This window comes from Mustela nigripes, chromosome 7 (genome assembly GCF_022355385.1).
Source record: "Mustela nigripes isolate SB6536 chromosome 7, MUSNIG.SB6536, whole genome shotgun sequence".
Classification (NCBI taxonomy): domain Eukaryota; kingdom Metazoa; phylum Chordata; class Mammalia; order Carnivora; family Mustelidae; genus Mustela; species Mustela nigripes.
Genome location: NC_081563.1, coordinates 77,545,965 through 77,569,346, shown reverse-complemented (window position 1 = coordinate 77,569,346; position 23,382 = coordinate 77,545,965). Strand labels below are relative to the sequence as shown.

At 39.2% G+C, this 23,382-nt stretch overlaps 1 protein-coding gene across 2 annotated transcripts in view; it reads right to left on the bottom strand.

Moving 5' to 3' along the window:
- The window catches only part of CAMKMT (calmodulin-lysine N-methyltransferase), a 378,137-nt gene that overhangs the window by 42,420 nt on the left and 312,335 nt on the right, over positions 1-23,382 (bottom strand). The window contains exons 4-7 of one of the 2 annotated variants that reach the window (XM_059406224.1): positions 17,373-17,433; positions 15,296-15,350; positions 14,177-14,240; positions 6,364-6,430 (exon numbers count right to left, since the gene is read on the bottom strand). In XM_059406224.1, the coding sequence (XP_059262207.1) occupies positions 6,364-6,430; positions 14,177-14,240; positions 15,296-15,350; positions 17,373-17,433 (247 nt within the window). The remainder of the gene's footprint in view (positions 1-6,363; positions 6,431-14,176; positions 14,241-15,295; positions 15,351-17,372; positions 17,434-23,382) is intronic. The other variant, XM_059406225.1, reaches the window with a different exon arrangement.

Here is a 23,382-nt window from a genome sequence, read left to right as displayed (position 1 = left end):
AAGTTAACAAGAGAAATGAAGAAAGATTTCAAATACTAATGGAACATCTAGAAAAACTTAAATAAAAAGGAAACACCCTGTTCATAAATAGGAAGACTCAGTCATCAAGATGGCAAGTCTTAGTAAATTGTATTTCTTTCAATCACAATGAAAATGCCAGTAAAATAAAAATATGGACATAATTTGAGAAAATTCTAAAAAAAGAATAACAAGGGACTAGTCCTAACAGATAGGAAAATATATTACAAAGCTGTAGTAATTAACACTTTGGTAGCGTCATATGAATACGCAAAGTTCACTTCTGAGAACTTGTTCTGTAGGTATATACTTGCAAATGTATACTCTGTGTACAGATGCATCCACGGCAGCATTGTTTGTAACCCCAAAATACTGAAAGCAGACTATTATTGAAGTAAAAAATTATTTTTAATGGATTATGATGTGGTCATACTCTAAAAATTTTTTTTAAATCCCCACTTGTCCATTTTAAAGTAAAGAAATCTTTTGAAAATGAAGACCTTCTTATTAGATATGTAACTTCAGTGATATAAATTTCTATGATGGAGTGATTTTTTCTCTTAATTAACCTGGAAGGTTTAATATAATGTTCTAATCTGCACACTCGGCTATCAATATAGAATTTGGCTGAATTTGCGTGGTGAGATTTTGATCTTGGTGAAAAGTAGGTAAGTGCATATCCAAAGAGACAATACAGTGTTATTTGAGAATAAAGCCCTTAATTTTTAATTTGCTGCAGTTTAAGAGTAGGTCTTAAAAATACAATGTCCCTGGGGCGCCTGGCTGGCTCAGGGGGTGAAAGCCTCTGCCTTGGGCTCTGGTCATGATCCCAGGGTCCTGCATCGGGCTCTCTGCTCAGCAGGGAGCCTGCTTCCCTTCCTCTCTCTCCGCCTGCCTCTCTGCCTACTTGTGATCTCTGTCTTTCAAATAAATAAATAAAATATTTTTTAAAAATACAATGTCCCCAAATGTTAAAATCTGGCTCATTTTAATACCTGAAGGAGAACTCCAACAAAATGTCAGAAACTGGACAACACCCTTGTTTCTTCAGTGCAGAACATGAAATCATAGGGGACAGGGTCCTTCTTTAAATTTGTCAGGCAAATAAAAAAAAAAAAGTTAATAATAGAAGGCACACATGGTAATTTCATTCCCCCACATTCAGGATAGCAATGGAAGGAAAAGGGACTGTGGCATCTCTAGAACTCTCAGTAGTTCTCACGATTCTGTTACTGTACTTGTAGCAAAACCCACTCACAGGTATAGTTTATTGGGAAATTTCTCAACGAGAGCCCTCAGCCTCCTTATCTTAGTTACCTTCTTCTAACCTTCCTCTTCAACCTGACAAAGGACAAATAAACAACTACTTACAATGTCAGTTTGTCTACAGACATGGCTTGTGCGTCCAAGAGAAAAAGCCTATCCTGAAATGAAAGTCAGCTATCTGATGTATAAACTGATGTCTGCATCTCTAGAACTTGACTCTCTCCTGCTAAAAATTATTTGGTTCCATAAGCCTTATGGATTCATGTCTTTCAAAGGTACTCCAATTACGAATCTTAAAACGTCTCCTATAAGAGGGACAAAGTGTATTAATTGCTTCAGGGAATACAAAAATATAGTAAGCAGAATCCTTGCCTTCAAGAAAGTTCTCATCTCCCCTGCTAGAGAAGAAGGCACGACTTTCTCGGTCTTGTTTGTTACTATGTCTCTGGCACCTAGAACAGCACTTGGTGCATAGAAAGTCATCAAGATATTTGTCAGGAAGTGAATGAACGAAAACCATGAAAATGAAGAAAACATGCTTTGAGCATTAAGAGAATATGCGTATTTGACCATGGGACCAGTCTAAGGCCAAGAGAAACCTAAAGGATGATAAGATTAAGGCCGGAGAAGGAGAGAAATGATAGTTAGGCCATCCTAATTTAGGAGGACAAGGAGGAGGGGGACAGGACTGGCTAAGGCCAGAGATGAGAAAGACCAGATGTGTCCAGAAAGTGCAGAGGCTTGGGTGGCCACAGGAGAGGGCCATGGGAGAAGGCGTATGTTGGAGAAGCAGAGGGAGCCAGACTGAATGAGAAGAGTGAAGGAAAGTGAGGGCAGGCGGAGAAGGTCTAGAAAAACCAGCAACTGTATTCCACTTGGCTGAGATTTACACTTTTAAAATCATTTTTCATACCCCTGGTTTAACCTTTAAAAGAAAATGAGCCTCCGAAAAGATATAAATCTTAAAAAGCAGTAGGGCAATGGGGCCAATAGCCAGTCCTGGGGGCCCACATAAAGGTGAAATTTGGGTTATAAAGAAGTCTTCAGTGTTATAATAAGTTGCATAGTTTACAAAAATTAATGGTTTATCAAAGAATAATACAAGTCCCGGGCCTAAATTCACTAGCAATTTTCACACAAAGATAAACTCTTTTTGAAGGCAGAGACTTACTTTTAATATCACAGCAGGGTATATTTGATGGATTTAAAAATATATATATTGTAACTGTTAACTAATATTAACCAGAGAATGACGCCATTCACTAATTCTGGAACACCTGAAAACATGTAGACGTCAAAAACTCCGACTGCTTCTTTATTAGACAGTCACAGGTTTGAAGACAGCTTCAGATAAACCTAACAATTGAGAAGCTGTAAGTATCCTTGCTCTTTCAACCAGTCTCTAGCTATAATTAGCAGCATGATTTCCTTTGTTCACAAGTTACTCTGGATAACTCCATATAGATGTTCCCCAAGGCAAAATACCTTGGACCTATTAGGTAAATGAATGGATGGCTGCACAGATGGACAAACAAATGAACCATCAAATGATTGTACTAAGATCTGTGAGACAAAATGGTTATGATACTTCGTCTATGTGCGTCCTAGACCTTCCTTGACCAGGGCGAAAGCTTCCAGGCCTCCACCATCATGTCTGTCACGGTAAGCAACATTTAGATTTGGATAGGGATGCCTGGGTGGCTCTGTCTGTTAAGCATCTGCCTTGGGCTCAGGTCATGATCCTGGGGTCCTGGGATTGAGCCCCGCATGGGGTTCCCTGCTCGGCGGGAAGCCTGCTTCTCCCTCTCCCAGTCCCCCTGCTTGTGTTCCCTCTCTCACTGTCTCTCTCTCTCTGTCAAATAAATAAATAAAATCTTAAGAAAAAAAAAATTAGATTGGGATTAAAGTGGAACAGAGGGAGTAAGAAAGTTTTGTTATTAAAGGAGGAGCATGGGGCGCCTGGGTGGCTCAGTGGGCTAAAGCCTCTCCCTTCAGCTCGGGTCATGATCCCAGGATCCTGGGATTGAGTCCCGCATCAGGCTCTCTGCTCAGCAGGGAGCCTGCTTCCCTTCCTCTCTCTCTGCCTGCCTCTCTGCCTACTTGTGATCTCTGTCTGTCAAATAAATAAATAAAATCTTAAAAAAAAGAAAAAAGAGGAGCACTTTTCTAGTCAAGAGCGCTGGTGATGGGGGCAGCAGGGGTGGCCTCACCGTGGAGCTGCTGAAGCTTACCTCGGTTAGGCCCCTCATTTGCATAAGCTCCTTCCAAGGCCTACCAGGAGCCCTAGGCATGTGTTCACGTGGTCAAATGCCTCTGTAGAATTTGCCAAAGTAAGGTAAAATCAAATCCATTGTCCTCATGAGGGCCCTCAACATAGGTTTCAGGCCCCATGCAGCCTGGGTCCGCCCTGGCTTGAGAGGCAAGAGGAGTGCGGGTCACTGCCCAACAAGAACCCTGTCAGAGCAACAAGGAGTTGGGGGGGCAGGGGCTTTCCCATTCTTATTCCGTTCTAGTTCCTCTTCAAAAACCACCATTTCCTAAGCCCAGAGTTCTCAGTACCCTGATACTCCTCTCTGTGGCTACATGGTATTTGCCCATAAAGTCACAGCAGACGTTTAGCCGTTCCAAACTTATGCCAAGCTTTGAAGTGCTTTTTAATAGTGTAAATACGTGGCTCACAGGTGGGCTTTGTAGCTACAGTAAATGCTTCTCGGTTATCTGTCGCTACTGTTATTCCACACCTCCAATTTGGAGGAGAAATTCTGCATATGCTTTGAGGCACTAAAAAAGAATAGTGAACTATATCTTAGCTCTTTTGTGAACCGTTTCCTTTTATTTCTTCTTGTATGGAACTAATGTGCTCATCATATTGTACTGGTTATGGGTGGGAAAGCAGTGGAGAGAAGGGAAATGCTGATTATTACATCACTGGTTGGCAGTTCCTCTGAGCTTCTGGAAGGTTAAGTGGTCAAGTAGCTTCTAATGTGAGATCAGGTCATTTCAAGGACCGACTCATCCCCCTGGTTTTCTGGCAAAGTGCTTTAGTAGACTTTGGACAACATGCTTATAGTGGTAAAAGAAAAATAACTGACCACAACTAATATGAGACAAAGACAAAAAAAAAAAAAAAAAAAAACCCTAAAACCAAACCCTTCATCTTGGAGGTTCCTGAATGGCTACTGACACAAAGACTATCTGTCCATGTACATAATAGACAATATATTTAAAGCATTTTTGAGAACATATAGACACAAAGGCCATTTTGGATACACCCTGTGTTGAATAGGGACATTTTGCTTCTCTATGTAACTTAATTATTTCATGAAGAGATGACAGAAAATACTGTTGCACTCCTTAAGTTAAACACTTGACATTTTTTATTCCTCAAAATGGAACATTTTCAAAATCTAGATATGTTTATTAATTAGTGATTATTAACACCCAGTAAACAACATTATGTCTTGTAAAAACACAATCTCTCTTCACAGCATGATGCTGAATCTATTATTCCCTGATTCCATATGCTGAAATACACTCAAATTGTCACAAATGACCTTAAGCATTAAATAAATGTAAATGAGGACAACATTGAAAATGTGCTTTTGATTGATAAGTAAAAGACCAGGTTGAAAATCACGTCCCAAAATGAAGTCCTCCCCAGAAGGGTATGGCAGTCCTCACTGTGGCGTAAAGGCTGCCGTAAGAATGAAGAAGACACGATAGTGGATGGTTCTTTCTCCTGACCTGCCTGAGGCTTTCTGGGAAACTGGTTTGTGATTAAATGAGAAACAAAGGGCATCACCCACGCCCCCCACAACCCCAAGCCACCAGCTTGCGCTGACATTCTACTACAGGATTTAAAAACACGAGGACACTTCCTTACCTTTACCAGTTGACACCAGAGAAAAATAATCATTGCTATTCCACGGCCTCAGCCCAATCTGGACCACAGGTTTTTATTTTTTATTTTATTTTATTAATAAAAATATATATGTCATTTATATATCTAACAACGAAAATTTACAGAGTAGGACCACAGGTTTTTAAAGCGATGCTGCTATTCAGTCATCTTTTTTTTTTTTTTTTAAATCCCAAACTGAGTAGTGGTGGGAAAGCATCTTTGACACAGAGAAAACTCAAAATATCAAAGGTCTAACGTCTGGGGTTCAACATATAAATGAATGCAAAAGGCACAAATACAGGTATTTCATGTGAAAAGTACTAAATGATTACTTGCTCTTCTAGGTCCTATCATCAGAACAAAAGAAAATGTAGCATCACAGAAAACACCATTGTTTTGGTTGAGGGTAAGAATTTCTCCAAGCTCGAATAAGAATGAACAGAATCTAGGGGCGCCTGGGTGGCTCAGTTGTTAAAAGTCTGCCTTTGGCTCAGGTCATGATCCCAGGTCCTGGGATGGAGCCCCTCATGTGGCTGCCTGCTCTCTCTGCCTGCTTGTGGTCCCTTTCTCACTCTCTCTCTCTCTGTCAAATAAATAAATAAAAACTTAAAAAAAAAAAAAAAGAACAGAATCTAAAAAGGAATGGATACCTAAACTATTTTAAAATCATAAATAGAGCAAGGTTTCTTAATCATGGCACTACTGACATTTTCAGCCAGATAGGTCTTTGTCATGGGCACTCTCTTGTGCATTGTAGGATGGTGAGCAGGACCCCTGGCCTCTGTCTACTAGATGCCATTAGTGATCCTCTCCCCTGAGTCAGGACAATGCAAGAGTCCCGGGGGCAAGACTGCCCCCAGGCTGAGAACCAGAGGAAAAGAGCATTCATAAGGAGGCCCCAGGAAGGCTTCTCCCAGCTTCAGACTGTGCACTCTCAATCCTAAAATCATTCCCAACCTCGGGTTCAATATACTTCAGCTTTCCTCATTGGCTGAAGATAATGAAAATGCCCGCCTGCCCCTTCATGATCTTCTGAACATTAAATAAGAGATTTTTAAAGTGCTTAGAACAATGCCTGACCCACAGTAAGTGCTCAGTAAATAAATGTTAGCTATTATTATTTTTAATTATCACCCACAGAGAAAACCAGAATGTTTTAATGAAGAAAAGTATCTTACCAGCTTGATATTTTCTGAGTTTTAAATGCGCCAGCCTTCTGATTCCTTGTGATGATGTCGCTCACGTCTATAGAACACAGTTAAGAAAGCTTCTGCTGTGATTGTCAACTGACTCAAAAAAAAAAAAAAAACCATCCACAAATACAGTGATCTTCTTACTGTACATGGGATCAGCATAGTAAAAAGAGAAGAGTTGTAGGGTATGAGGCAGAAGAAGAAGGGTCAATCCCTTGTTCTACCACCAAATGTTGAATTACTTGCCACAGGCAAGCTCTTTTAATTCCCTGGGCAGCAGTTTTGTCACCTGTGAAATGTACCTGCAGGGAGCATGTGTGCAGGGTCCAGGGTTCTGGGTGCTGGTGGGTGTAGATGACTATCAGATAGGTGCCATGCCTCACTTGCTTAAAAGAGCTATAGCCCCAAAGGCATGCCTCTTTCAGTCAGTGGGGAAAGGACCTATACCAAGAAAAGCCATATATCTGGAAGACATGTTTTGAGGAGCTGGTTTATTACATCACACAGTGCCATCTTGGTGTAGGTCCGTGGGAAAAACCATGTCAGGTTCTAACAATGGGCAAAGCTAGGCTTGAGATCAACTTCATTTGCTTCCACTTCTGGACACTAAATCTTACAACTATTTTGTTTCTCTTCTTGCTCTGGTCCCTGTGTGACCCAGAGCCAAACGGATGACCCAGCTGTATCAACCACCAGAGCTCTCATGGCATATACTTCCTGTACTGACCTCCCATCCTGGCTTCATCATATTGCCCTGGCTTTCTGATTTCAATCACCTTCACTTACTCATTTATTTTATATGGCATATATTCTGTATCATTGTAAAAAGCCACTAAGTTCCTCTTACAGAATAAAGCAGATTTAAATAAACAAGAAATAAAATAATTCCAGTGAAGGCTGCAAGCTGAACTAAATTGGGCCCATGGGGAGGACACCAAGCAGAAAAGCGATGTTCCCCTAGTGCTCAGAAAAACAGATTTCCTGAATGCTCGGAACAAGCATTGGCCAAGATCTCCCTGTAAGAACAGAGCCACAGGACTTTTTAACCCAAATCTCTGCTTGAAACATCAGGCACACCCATTTCTTCTCTGAGTGAATAAGCAGGTACTGTGATAGCTTTCTGCCCCCCCAGGAGTGGGTAGGAAAAATCAATTAGGTCTCCTAATGAAGGGCTTTGTGGAGGTTTACAAAAGTGCTATAATGCAGACTTTTTTTTTTTTTTCTGGGTGAACTTTCCTGTATGCAAATTAAATACCGTTAAATTACATTCATTAAAAAAATAAGAGAGACTAATTTGCCTACTTGTTTTGATTAACTAAAATGACACATCGGCCTACAGTTCTGTCTATTTCAGGAAGAAAGTATTTCAGGAAAGTCTTCTAAATGAAATGTCTTATAGGAAAGGACAGCTGACATCGTTATTCTGAGGAGAACAAAATTAGTGAAGAGTCAACTGACAACAGTTTTTGGTTTGAGCCCCTCCCCCCCGCCACACCCTACTCCACGTTTCTATGACATCCAGCAGCACACGGAAATACGCCCCAAACACCTGTAGCGTCATGTGAGTACATGACTAATCTATCAAGCAAAACATATTATTTTGTTAGTGGAGGTAACACTTTTTATAAAATAGTCGCAGGGAAGTTAAATTATATAACTCTGAAAACCTATTACTAATTTTTAGTAAACATCTTAACGCTATATGCTTTTATACAATTTATAAACCCGTGCCTCCAGGAGTTCAGGTTGAAGCAAGTGTACGTATTTATATTCTAGAGGGGCTTTTTTTTTCCTTTAATGAAAAAATTCACAGCAGTATTTAGGCTGCTTTATTTTTAGAGCTGGGAGGGAAATATATTTTATGGTCTAGGAGGTGTTTTTATATTAAAACAAGTACAGAGGAAAAAAAAAAAGAAATGGCAAGAGCATATTAAAATATCTTAAGATATTTACTCTGATAATCTTCCCCCTCACCCTTCACTTTGGGTCAGATTTGGAGGCGGTACCTCTGGCTGGCACTGTGTCTAATAATACATTTTATCATTTTTCTGTGTTACCTCAGAGTGATAAAGGATGTCCAATCAAATCAAGTCAGTATGTCCAGGACAGTGTTCAACAGGGTGGACCAAATCATGTTCCCTGTACCGTACCTACCTTCTGGAAGTCTTCAGTGGGAGGTGCTGGGTGCAAAGATAGCTTTAATGTGATTTCTGATTAACTGGATCCAGAACAATCAACTCCAGGCTCCTTGTCTAGGCTACAGGATCCATGCTTGAGGCTAAAAGAAACCAAGTTTCTACATCTTGGTTTACTTCTGTCAAAAAAGCATAGTTCAGGAGTGGGGCTCCCTTTTAATTTTGGTTCAGTTGAGTTTTAATCTTAAAATGCACTTTTTTTGTATAATAAGTTACTGAAACAAGTAACTTTAACTTTATATATCTAAATATAATTAAGTTAATTACATAGAAAATATTATTTAAAATACTAGCCTCCTCCTGCAGTTAGTGATTATTAATTTATCAGGAGCCTGCATCTACATTTTGGGACTTGGCCCTGTTCTTTTTTTTTTTTTTTTTTTAAGAGTTTATTTATTTGACAGACAGAGATCACAAGTAGGCAGAGAGGCAGGCAGAGAGATAGAGGGAGGAAGCAGGCTCCCTGCTGATCAGAGAGCCCCATGCGGGGCTCGATCCCATGACCCTGAGATCATGACCCGAACCGAAGGCAGAGGCTTAACCCACTGAGCCACCCAGGTGCCCCTTGGCCTTGTTCTTTAAGCAAGAAAGTTCTTTTTAAAATAATAACATTGAGGGGCACCTGGGTGGCTCAGCGGGTTAAAGCCTCTGCCTTCTGCTCGGGTCATGATCTCGGGGTCCTGGGATCGAGCCCCGCACCAGGCTCTCTGCTCAGTGGGGAGCCTGCTTCCTCCTCTCTCTCTGCCTGCTTCTCTGCCTACTTGTGATCTCTGTCAAATAAATAAATAAAATCTTTAAAAAAATCTTTAAAATAATAACATTGTGATCCACAAAGCATTACTTTTTCAGTGTATGTTACCATTTATTTTCACTGGACCATACAAGGTGAGGGTAGGAAAACAAGAAATAATAATATAAATCCTGTTCGTTCTGACCTCTAAAGGATTTTAGAAATGCTGGACGTGGCAATATTTGCCAATTTAAAAGCTGCAAAATATTCTTAAATGTGCTCGTTATCAAGGGAATTGAGAAGACGACCAGGAGGTACCTTGAACTGTTAGCTATGTCAACTGCTATGTTTTTGGATGAGAGGCCTTTTCTTCCTGAGAGTTCTGAGGAAACTGCAGGATGACACTCACCAAACTATTCTAAGTTTTAGTGAAACAGAATGGTTGAATGGGGGGAAATAAACTTTGAAGTCAAATGAACCTGGCTGGCTTCTAAAGCTCATTCTGCTACCTGGTGGCTGTGTGAACTTGGGTAAATCAGCCTCTCTGAGCTCCATCTCAAAAACAGGAATAATGATCCCTATTTCACAGGCTTAATGGAGTATCACATAGGATGAGCCAGACCATATTGGTGCCTAATTCATGTCAGTTCATTTTCTTTTTCAATAACTCAGGCAAAAGCTTCAGTGGGATGAAGAGGCTGGTGAGTAACTAAAATGAGGTTTGGCAGTCAAGCTTTATTTTCTCTCCCTGCTGCTCAGAACTAATTATGTGGACATTTATACTGTACAATTTAAATAACTGGAAAGAATCAAAGAACTTTTGCCCTGTAGATTTTCAGTGTCTTTCCCACGTATAAATGTGCTCCAGCCAAGGCATCTAGTCTAGTCTGGGTCCCACCAGAAAGGGGACTTGTTTGTCTTGTCCACTGCTGTGTCTTCAATGCCTGAAATGGCCTGCAGGTAAACGGTGGTTGGATTAATTTTAATTAGTTAGTTAGATTAATTTATTACTTAATCCAAATTGAATTTGCAAAGCTATTTATTGAGCTTCTACCCAATATAAGGCACATGCAGTCCATTAATGACTCAGTTAGCAAATAGAGGTACAGCTGGCCCAGACATTAGAGGAACACAGGATGATGGCCTAGCATTGCCAAGGTCTTCACCATCCATAGCACGGGCTGCATAGTCCACAGGGAGCTTAATGCAGTAGTTACTCAAGTCAGAGATGCTGTTAATAAATAAGATAATGTTAAGCCAGGGCTCTCTCCTTTAAAATGCACGGGAGATTGACCAATTTGGGGTGAATCCTAAGCCTGAAATCATGATCCAGACTGTGCCTGCTGTAGGAATAAGATGCTTGGGTCAGAAGCACAAGAAATGGATCACCAAGCACTGCTACATTCTGCAGATAACATGCTTGATACTTCCTAAGGATGGGTCAAGGCAGGGTGCTTGTGTGGGGAGAATTAGTGAGTGAACCAGAGAGGGCTGCTCACCTCTAGGTATCGTACTTTTATCCATTACAATTGGGAAGAGGCTTGGCATCAATAATAAGTCAGTATATCATTTCTCCCCTCTGTTCTTACGCCATTATCATCACCAGCCACGAACTTTAGTGAGTTATTATTATCTGTAGGCACTTGGAGATTTCTTCCTTTATTACACCAAAAGGGCTGTGCCAAAGGAAAGGGAACACGTTTCAACCTATCTTAGGTGAAGTTGAGAACTGATGAACCAAATGATGCCATTTCTAATTTATCCTTTGTTCTCTGTGGGTACAGATAAATGGCATCTGTAAAGAGAGGCAGCTCTTGGGTAGGGGGGTACTGGATTAGACGCAGCAGTACAGTTTAAGGACTAAGGAGAACTGGGACACGTACCCACGAGTCTGAGAAAATATTTAGGACTTACATCATTCACTTACACCTCAAGTCTTAATCTCTTTTCAGGTATCTCTGTTTAATAGATCTCAAATCAACATCTAGCTTTCCAGGGTCAAGGGAGAGAGCCCTGGAAGACATAGCCAAACCATCTGATACATCTGAGGGAAGATTAGAAATAACCTCACAACTGGTTATAGGCTTCTATGATATAAAGATTCAGAACTCATCCATTCATTACCTGACATATTTAAAAAATAGAAATAATTGAAGATAAAAAGGAAGGATCAAAAAATGCTACTTTTTTAAAAGGTAAAAATCAGAATCTTAGAAGCTTAAGAGACTAGGAAATGAAGATTCAGTTGGATTCATTAAATTCGGATGCGAAGAACAACGAAAATAATTTTTAAAATGAAGAGAATAATATACAGGCCAATACTCAGATGTGATGTGGGACTGCCAGGTCGATTTTCAATTACATTTCACTGATGTATTCATTTGTTTCTTAATGTGCTCATCTTGCCCATTAAGAATAATTAGCAGCTTTGCTTAGAGATTTTCTGGTTTCTGGCAATGGTTCTCCCCCCCTTTTTTTTGTTGACATCCACTTTTACTTTTTAGAAAGTAATTTTTGGATAATATCCTACAACTGCTATATAATTTAGGCTTCCTAAAATTTTAAAGGAAAGATGTAAACAGTAATTTTTAAATGAATTTGTTTCAATCTATATGCATCAACAGTATGTGAGTCAGTGAATTAGTTATTCTTACAGAAAGTGGGCACACAAATAGAAAAAAAAAATCATTCATATTAACCTTACTTAGCACAACAGCTTACAATGAATGCCAATTGTAACCTCTATTAGCAAATCAAGAATAACATTAGTATTAAAAGCAAAAACACATTGCCAATTTTTAAGGCGTTAGGCATGCTTTTTTTCTCTTAATTAAAAAAAAAAAATTAGATCTGGTTACAAAAGAAAAAAGCCCACAAACATGGAACAACTGCATGATAAAAACTGAACTCCATCAGGAAAGTCCTAAGAGATGAAATAAAACACACTACCGGTTTTGGTCTGCATCCTGAAAGGACCTACTTTATCTACATTGTAAAGTTCTTCCCCTCCTGCCCTTTGGCACCCCGCTATATTAAACCCATTGTAAAACCCAGCACAATAAAGCACTCTCAGGGCTGAGCTTCTGAGGACCAAATGTTAAAAATCCATTTTCTTGGGAGGGGGCTGTACCAATCATTTCTTTGAAAGGCCAGCAGAGTGAATACAGAATCGGAGATTTCCTCTCTGATTTCAAGAGCTGGCATGGCATCTTTGCTGTTCAAAGCAAAGGTGTGCTAATTAATGACATTAGCATTGCTTCCCTTCTCTGGAAGCACTGTACTTTAGCTCAATAATAATTTGAGTACAATTAAATTTACATACTGACTACAGATGTTCCTATAGTTGGATAAAAGTTCTAATTTGTTTCTGATGCTATTAAATGAGACACCTGCTGACTTGAGAAAAACCTCAGGTTGCCGGGCCCAATCTGAAAGTTTCTGTGGCTCTAATGACCCTCTCCTGTCCAATAATCCTCCTTCCCTCTTTTGCCCTCCTCCCCCCACAAAAAATACCATCCACTGGGGCTGAGCCAGCATACCTGCCTTCCTCTCGCTCTCAGTGCTCCCTGACATGCGGAGGAGGAACACAGTGAAATGATACAGTGCGAGGCATAACTCAGAATAAAGCAGAGTGAATGAAACAACATCGGCTCATCTCCGGGAATATTTTGAGAAACTTGCGACAGTCTGAAGATCATGATTAAAATCCTGCATCTTAAAAAAGGAAGCACCTTTTGTGATCTCTTTCCCTTGTGTGAAAGGCCAGGATTGTGATTGGCTGTTTTTCCTTCCTGAAATTTTTTTTTTTTTTTTAAGTCTGTCAGGCAATTAGCTGGGTGGGGCTCTGCAGAGCACACCAGTGCCGCTGAACAATATTAGCTACTGTGCTTCTTGTACCTCCTTTCTCCTATTTGAGCAGCCTGATCGAGTTGCTGCAAATTTTATTTTTAAATGATCGTGGAGCCAAGGTAGAAAAAGAAAATCAAAAGGGGGCTTTCTGTAAGAAGCCGCAAAAATCGAAAACTGCTTTGGCATTTTCGGGGTCTAAGATGCAAATAAGCGGATTGCCTCCTTCATAATGTAAATGTAAGGCATACCAAAAACCCAAAGCAAATATATCTTCCACTTCTCTCAATTTCTAACGGCTGTTAACTGCGCCTGAACAAATCAGCTCGATTGCTAAAGTAGCCACAAATTATGCTTGCTTTCTTAGTTAAAGTACAGTTCAATTTTCAGGAACTCTGTGTACATATTAGTAAAGCATAATCTAATATAATGGGCTTGGAACTGTAATAGCATAGCAGAAAAAAAAAAAGAGATTGCTTTTATAATCCTAAATAAAAGGAAATAATGGAAAGCTGATAGCAGTTTCCAGTGGGGAGCTATAGGTAACCTCTCGACAATTAGAGTAGGTCCCATCCGACCTAGCACAGACACACAAGATCAAACCCAGGAAAGATCAAACCCATGATGAACATGATGCCGGAAGTTAGTTTTTGCAAGCAATAGTGGATATAATAAATATCCAATCGTGTACTTCATAGTGGGAAATTTCAGTGACAATAAAAGGACAGGAATGCCTGAAAATTATTCTGAAGCAACTGTTCTCTTTGCCTTGAGTGGTCCACAAAATGTGGGCTCCTTTCACAAGATGTGACCGTAAAAAAAAAAAAAAAATCTATCGAACTAAAAGAAAAAACAGTCGTCGCCAAATGAAGTCCATATATTCCTACTTTTTCTTAATTACTTATCACGTGTGTGGGGGGGGGATTCTTTTTTAATACCCCATGCTGTCTTTCTTTATATCAATTGTTACTCAGCCGGGAAAAAGGAACGAGCACAACAAACCCGTTTTCTATCTGAATAAGGATACTTCTGATGGCCTTTTCATTCCCATCAGTTAACAGAACTTCTTTGACATCTGCAGAAATAGCAACCTGAAAAAAAAAAGGAGCACAGCAAACAATGAGCAAATATGCTTGTCTGTGTGGAAGTGAAGACAGGAGTGACAAGCCTTCAGTATCATGCTTCCTCACCTATTTCTCTGTAACAATCTTCAATCTTTTTTCATTTTATGTCTGCATTATTTTAATCATTCAATCAAATCAGTCAATACTTTTATCATTCCATTTGCGGGAGCCTCTATCTTGCTATCATTCTGTTCGGTAATTGCATTGTGACAGCGGATGATGGTATTCTGAGAGGCTTTCATTTGTGGGCTTCTGTTTATCTGGTAGAGCCATCATACAAGGCTGTCACTCTGCCTTTCAGCTTGCTTCTGTCTGACTGCCTGATGCCCTTCATATAACTTTGCATTGCAGGCAGATGGCTTTGTGAGGGTAATTTTTTTGTGAGCTTTGACATGCTCGCACATTGGGCTGTAACCTCGACACATTGTGTAAGAGCGACAGGTTTGTCAAATGCCAATCAGTGTAACAATATGCTTTTATTTGTAGAGACATAAAAACTTGTCTAATGCACTGTGCTGCTACATAATATCTCCTGAATACATGACTCAGAACCCAGAGAATGGGGAACGACGTTCCTGAATGGCCAATCTAATTCAAAAGAATCTAATTACTGAGCGCTCTGGATCATGTTTGTTGGTGTAATAATGCAGGCAAAACATTAGCAGCTATATCATGGTGCTCCAACTGTGATTCGCCGGGCTATTCCTGTATCTTAGCAAATGGGACTATAATCTGAAGAAAAAAAAAAAATGCTTTCGCTATGGCAAAGAAAGACCGTGCGAGGCCTGGAATGTCACAACAAGCGATATTGACTACACTGAGGTAAAATGTTTCTGCTCATCGAGGCAACCATAAAATCAATATGATCCGAAAGTAAGTCAATCTAGAAGGTCTCTCAAGACCCGGCAGCTTGACCGCAGCTGATGCTGTTGACGGTTCTCTGACCCAGCAGTTGGAGGCCCTGGAACATTTTTCCTTTTGTTCCTCCCTCTGAATGGGATTGGAATTGAGAAAAGACCTACCATGAGCCCAGCCAAGCATGTCATGCCACCCCCTAGCTCACACACAGCAAGGTCCCTGAAAGAGAGAAAAGAAATGGTAGAACCCATACAAATTAGATGAAAATGGTCAGAGAGATATATATGTTACAAGAACAAACTGCCATCTGCGGTAAGAACGGCGCTACCAGGAAGTTGTAGAGACATGACTAGGCTACCTCATGTTGCTTTGCGTTTTAAAAATAATTATGAAATAGAAAAGTCACAAAGCAGGCAAATCAGTGGGGGTTCCCTCATTAGTGTTCACTGCAACATTACCACCGCTGAGCTGAAAAATCTGAGAAGGTTCCCTTTTTTTCCCTTGTCAATGGCGCTGTCTTTTAGAACTAAACTAGCTAGAGTAGCGAAAGATAATTGTTAGGAAAGGGTAACACTGTTAATCCACATTCATTCCTTCAAAAACAGACAAGTAAATGAAGAACATATAGGAGTGTGTATATACCTATATTTTAGTCAAATACACACAACACACACACACACACACACACACACGCACACACACAAATGCAATCTTGAAATTTTTGAAAAAAAAATTCGAAACCAAACTGAAACATTTTGGAAATCTGAACCGCCCCCATAAAGAACAATTACACAAAGAGCATTTAGCAATTAACACTTAAATCACAACTGACCCCAACACAACACAGTGAATAAACAATGCAGGGACATAATATGGTTAAGCCAGCAAACCGAGGCTAAAGCAATGACGGGGCTCTGACTTCACCGCTCAAAAGTAAAGCGGCTCAGAGTTAAAGCTGACAGTCTAGGGGGCCACTCTGCACTCACCTTCCCCTTTGTGCCTAAATATCAGCCCTCAACGTGTGACATTCTTACCCTACACCACTGCTCGATGATTGGAGCTCCAGTGAAGCTTAAGCACAGGGAGAAGAGCAAATACCAGACTCCCAGAGCAGCTCTGTGGCCCAAAGTCAATACTGCCCTGTGCTCATTTTATACGCTTCAACCTTAAGATCACTCCTTCTTCCCAGGTTGGGAAGTTTATTACCTCGACAGGAGAAAAGAAAAAGAGAGAAGGAGAGAACTGAAAGGGGGGCGGGCAAAGAGAGGGAAGAGGAAGAGAAGCCAAGCAAGGACATTCATATTCCGAAACACACTTAATGAGTATTTAGTTGTTCAAGGCAATTATAGGCTGGTTGGTAAATATGAACCCACGGAGCTTCAAAAAATACATATTATTGACCCAATCTTGTAAGTACATATTGTTAAAACACACACCATGATCACTAATGACTTGTCTGGAATCATAATGGGCTATTCAGGAAGCATATGTTGGGTGACTTTTATAAAATGAGAATTAAAAATGAAAAACCTATATTTTCTGGATTTACCAAACATCTTTAGAATTTTTAAATAAAAGGAGGTGTTTATTTTTTTTTTCCTGTTTCCTAAATCTCATCCATGGGTTTGATCTATAATTGCACACTGACAGTTGAAAACCTTTATTTCCGTAGCATGAATCTGTAACAGTAATTTATATTTTACAAATACATATTGTTAGGTCTATAAAATACCTTTAAAACCAGGAGTGGGATGGCATATTTAAATAATAGCTGGGGGGTATTTATTTATCAAATATTCTGTAGTGATTTCCCTAGCATAAGTTTAAAGAATGTCTTTATTGTAGTTTTTTTTTCTTTTGACCTTCACAATCAGTAAGGATTGATTGGAGCTTCACTTTTGTTTCCAAAATCAAAGTGAAATAAAATGCCTTGAGTGGAAATCAAAAGCCTTTGACATATAGCAAAAAGCTTGCTGTGCTTTTTGTGCAGTATTAGTACCCAAAGGCAATTCAGATTTCTTTTCAGAAGCAACATGTTTTCACCATGAACTTCTCTTCTTTTCTTCCTTCCCCCTCCCTCCTTCCCTTCCTTCCTTCTTCTTTCTTTCTTTCTTCCTTTTCTTCTCTTTCTTACATATTTTTCAACAACTTAATTTGAAGAATGTAATCATGGCAATCTTTAATATGCAGATATAATACTCATAATCACTAAAAAGTACTTTTTTAAGGACAGCTTTGTACCTGAATACGTTTCTGTGCTTGAGGCAATAGTAAGCCAAAACCTCTTCAGATGGCCAGATGCCTAGAAAACACAAGAGGAAACACTTTTCGATTATAGGAATCTGTTCTATAATCATTCACTGTAATCATTCTCTTAAGAAATGGCTTTTAAAAATAATGTTCAGTACAAGCTGTTTCAACTTGAATCAAACTCAACATAATTATTACTTGTAATATGTCATATCAAATGAGGTTTTTTGTCGATGATAGCTTTTTTCCCAGAAAACAGTAAAATATCCCAAATAAATTTTACTAAATTTCTATTACAACAAGACAGCAAAACAACAACCAAAATTACAAATACTAAAAGTTCAATTTTAATGGTATTTCAGGTAGTTGATCTTGCATATGTGAACCTTCTTCTCAGCCAATTCATAAACACCAGTTGAAGACCTAATGTATATGCAGTTCATGTGAGGCAAAAATAAATGGAAAAAACACTTGTAAGGAGCAAAGAAAACTACCAAGGTCATTAAAACTTTTTCTTTGACTCTGTCCTAATGTTTTCAAATACACACAATTATTTCCTTTTTTCAATTAGAAATATCAAACTGGAGGTTTAAATTAAGAAATTCAAGTTTCACCAACTTTGCCACATCTTTAAATTTAACCATCGGGGTTCCTGGGTGGCTCAGTGGGTTAAAGCCTCTGCCTTTGGCTCAGGTCATGATCCCAGGGTCCTGGGATGGAGCCCTGCATCAGGCTCTCTGCTCAGCAGGGAGCCTGCTTCCCCCTCCCTCTCTCTCTGCCTGCCTCTCTGATCTCTGCCTGTCAAATAAATAAATAAAATATTGAAATAAATAAATAAATTTAACCATCAACCTGTGCAGTAAACTCCATAGATGGGCAATTTCTAAAATCATCACTTACAAATCATTTCCTTTGAGGACTTAATCTTCATGAATGAATATGAATGCCTTAAACAAAAATACAAACATGCTTGGAAATGATAGTCTCTAGCAGTTATCACAGGGTCATAGGGCTCTAAGTACTTTTGATGTTTTTTACACTTTTTGTATTTTCCAAAGATCTTTTCAACAAATATGTATCACTCCTCTGATCGGAATAAACCACAGCTTTATAAAAACTGGGTTTTTGCCAAGGGTTCAGACTCAAAGGTCAGGCGGGACAATAGCACCCTGCTCCACCTGGGGTTGAAAAGGCCCCGCTGTCCTGGGAAAGAGCAATGAATGTTCTCTGCCTTCGCACTAAACTCTGTTCTCGTGGGTCCAGATGCAAAGTTGAAATACCTAATGTGACTTTTTTTTTCCCTCCTAGATGCATCTCCAGCTTCAAAGAATGAGAAATCCCAACATTTCAACATTTCAGAGAAGAGGATGTCAAAGAAATGGTAAGTAAAATCCTAAGGGAATCAGTGGTAGATGAACAGCAAAGACCCCAGAGAAGCATTTGGAGCAGGGAAGTCTGCCTCCATGGTATTTCTGGTAGGAATGACAGTTTGGGAGAGAACAGAGTAAACCAGCAAGTGTTTGGAGTCATATTTAGGAAGAAAGTCAGAAAGGCAGTGGAGCATAGCAATTAAGATCACAGGAGCTTTGGAACCAGACTCTTTGGGCTCCAGTCCCAGCTTGTTGGGCTGCATTCCCTGGCTGAGTGACCTTGGATAGTTTACCTAACTTCTCTGTGCCTCAGCTTCCTCATCTGTAAAATAATGTAATTGTAGTATCAACTTCATAGAATGGCTGTGAGCATTAAATAAGTAAAATACATGAAATGTCTTTAGAACAGTTCATAATGAACTCAAAGAAAAATTAGTTGTTAATGTTATTCTCCTGGAGGGGATAAAAGGGTAGACGAGAGAATATGTGGACCCTGATCATTATCCCAAAGACCAGAACAGATGGAGAACGTTTTTGTCCTGTTCCCATGCATGAACTTTGCTACAACCCTGAAGTCCTAATGCCCGTTATATCTCCATATTCTGTAAAGAATAAAGTATATAATAAAATTCTCTGAAGGAAGAGCCCAAGACACTGTTCCACACCAAGTACATATAATCATCAGCATAATGAATTTCTTTATGCCTTTAGTAGAAGGTTTTGAGGTTTAAAAAAAGTAATGATAGGGGAAGGGTATTTAACTAAAACTCAAGCTTTGATTAAGTACAAAAATGTGACTTTTAAATGAATAGTCTTTAAAGAGAGTTTTATAATTTTCTCAAAAAATTATAGAGGTTGATTTTTAACTAAATTAAATACAAAAATATGTAGAACAAAGTTAATAAAATCACCTTAAATTACACCACTAGTGTATAACCTCTAGTAACATTTTGGACATCATTCTAAAAAAAGCTCTCTGAAGCACAAAGATACTTTACACAAATGGGATCTTATTATGCAGGTATTTGTCAGTCTGACTCTGCCCCACTCAATATGTAGCGAGTAACTTCCAATGACAGTAAAAGTGTACCTGCATCATTTTTTTTTTTTTAAAGTAGGCTCCATGCCCCAGAATGAAGCCCAACACGGGGCTCAAACTCATGACCATGAGATCAAGACCTGAACTGAGATCAAGAGTTGGACACTTAACCAACGAAGCTACCCAGGCTTCCCCTTGCATCATTATTTTTAATGACTGCCTGATTTGATGTTTGCATCATAATTTATTTAACCCATTTCTTCTTGAGAGACATTCAAGTTATTTTGAGGTTTTGGTCCTATGAGATTATAGACAGTGGTACCATGAAGACACATTTTCCCCCCAAACTAGGATTTTTTCTCTATAGGTCAAATACACTCAGAAATGGGAAATCTGGTCAAAGGTTAAGTACCTATCACACTGTGATATATCAGACTATCCTCCAAAACATTTATACCAAACTATACCTCCAAATAAGAGTGTTTATTTCCCCAAAGTCCTTTTTTTTTTTTAAGATTTTTATTTATTTGACAGACAGAAATCACAAGTAGGCAGAGAGAGAGGAGAAAGCAGGCTCCCCGCTGAGCAGAGAGTCCGATGCGGGGCTCCATCTCAGGACCCTGGGATCATGACCTGAGCCGAAGGCAGAGGCTTTAACCCACTGAGCCACCCAGGCGCCCCCCCCCCAAAATCTTTTTAAGATGAGGTTTGGCAACCTATTTTATTTTTTGCCAATCTATTATGTTTTCCAAAGTTATCTCAGTGCAAACCAACACCATAATGAGATACCATTTCATGCCTTCTAGGATGGCTATAACCAAAAAGTCAGACAATAGCAACCACTGGTGAGGTTGAGGAGTAAATATTGAAAATGGTACAGCTGCTTTGGAAAACAGTCTGGCAGCTCACCAAAAATTTAAATGTAGAATTAACATCTGGCCCAATAATTTCACTCCTAGGAATGGACGCAAGAGAAAAGAAAACATGGCAACACAAAAAGTTGTCAGTGAACGTTCATAGTGGCATTATTCATAATAGCCAAAAAGCAGAAACAACCCCAACATCCATCAACTGATGAGCAGATAAAATGTGGTAGAGCCATTCAATGGACCATTATATGGCAACAAAAAGAAATAAAGTACTGACTTATGCTACAACATAGATGGAACATGAAAGCATTACGCTTGAATGAAGGAAGCTCAACACAAAGAACCACATGTGGCATGTTTCCATTTATATGAAATGCTCAGAATAAACAAATTCACAGAGACAGAATATACAGTGGTGATTGTCTAGGGCTGTGATGGTTGAGAGTAAATGTGGAGTGACCTTTTAGAGGTGATGAAATACACTAAAATGGTGGTGACGGTTGCACAACTCTGTGAATATACTAAAAATCACTGGGTGAACTGTGTAGTATGTGAATTACATCTTAATAATGCCATTATTTTAAGTCAATCAGAGAAAGACAATTATCATATGACCTCCCTGATATGAGGAAGTTGAGAACCAAAGTGGGGAGTTTGGGGGGTAGGAAAGGAAAAAATGAAACAAGATGGGGTCAGGAGGGAGAGAAACCATAAGCGACTCTTAATCTCACAAAACAAACTGAGGGTTGGGTGGGGGGTGTTATAGACACTGGGGAAGGTATGTGCTATGGTGAGTGCTGTGAAGTGTGTAAACCCAGCGATTCACAGACCTGTACCCCTGGGGCTAATAATACATTGTATGTTAACAAAAAATTAAAAATTAAAAAAAAATAATGCCATTATTTTAAAAAGTTTTCTCATTTCTATTTGTGGAATTATAATGGTCTTTTTTTAAAAAAGGATTTTATTTGTAAAGAACTTATACAGAGTTTAAAGAGCCACTGAGTTCTGTGAGAATGACTAAGACAAAAAATGATTAAGACAAATGATTTTGATTAAGATTAGTACCCAGCCCCTCTGACTCAATCTTTCTCTTTTCTCAGAAACTGCTACTTACAATTCTTTTAATTGATGTGAGCGGCAATTACCTCCATATTTCCACATATGTTTGTATTGTCACTTCTTGATTTTTCAGTTTTAGGTATTATCTATTGCCCCTTCACTATGGAAGATAAGCTTCTTTCCCTTTCATCTATACTCCTCACCTCATACCACACACATTATGTTCCTTATCCACCCACCATCACCATCTTCCAATTATAGATGTTATAATTTTGGTAATATAGAGTCATTGTCAATTTCATTATGACCAGGAAATAATACTGAGTCATGTAATAAACTGTGATTGCTATTTCTCTCATGTATAATTCCCCCACATGTGGAGTTTATAATTGTCTATTTTTTTTTCTCCTTTGCTAAGGTTTTTTATTCAATCTCAAATCCAGTTGTCAAATTTGCCCTCTCAGTACATTCATTCACATCAGGTATTCTATCCACCTCATGAGGAATTCTCTCTTGGTGCCTTCCCACCTGCCTTAGCCTGGACTGAATGCCCCCTGTGCTTGGTGCACAGCTGATACCCTAGAATCAATTTTCATACCATTCCAGACTCCCTTTTGTCCTTCTCCTGTATTGCATCTCTTGTTTCTTCTACTGTTTGTCTTCCTCTCTTGGTTTACTTCCTCATTTTAGTGCAAGACATCCTTCAGTAGCTTCTTGAAAAAAAGTGCGTGGAGGTGAATATTTGGGAACTTCCATGATTCAGTGGGTAATCTCAATCTGGAGACTCCATGCTCTTCAGATCTTGAAAAATTCCTTGGGAAGTTCCACTGATTACTTCCTGTCCTCTTTACCTAGAGTTCCTATTATTTGGATGTTGAATCTCTTGAACATGTCCTCTAATTTTCTTATATTTTCTTTCCTGCTTTTAATCTCATACTGTTTTCTATTTTCTTGGAAATTTCCTCAACTTTATCTTCCAACGCATACTTCTCATTTATGCTTTTTTTTTTTTTTTTAAGATTTACTTGAGAAAGAGAGAGTCACAAATGGGTGGGAGGAGGGGCACAGAGAGAGAGGGAGAGGGAGAATCCACAAGCAGACTTTCCCCTGAGTGCAGAAACCAGTATGGGACCTGATCCCAGGACCCCAAACCGAAATCAAGAGTCAGACACTTAACTGACTGAGCCACCTAGGTGCCCTACACTTATGCTATTTTTGCTGGTAGTCCTCTGAATATTTCTTTTTTAGTGCATCTTCTTCCTGTTTCATGAGTCAATCTTTTAAAAAATTATTTGAAAATATTAATTACAGTTTCTTTTAAGTTTTCTTATTCCTACATAGTCTATTTTCTTCATGTTGCTTTTTCCTGTTAATTGATTTTGGTACCTTTCACATTAAAACTTTACTCAGATATCTGGTAATTCTTTGATGTTTGCTTAAATATAATAATAGAAAGATAAAAAGCTGGTTGGAAGTGAAGCTGGCTGAGTGTTGGGGGATGGAGTGGAGTGGAGGTGGCTCTTGTGTAGGCTCACCCAGTCTCTCTAGCCTGCTTCTGGTACGCTCTCTGATTTCAGCTGTGCCTGGTGTCCCTCAACCAAACACCCTTCGGTTTAACCCTCTCTGTAGAACAAAACTCTTTCATTTGGGAGTACAGAGAA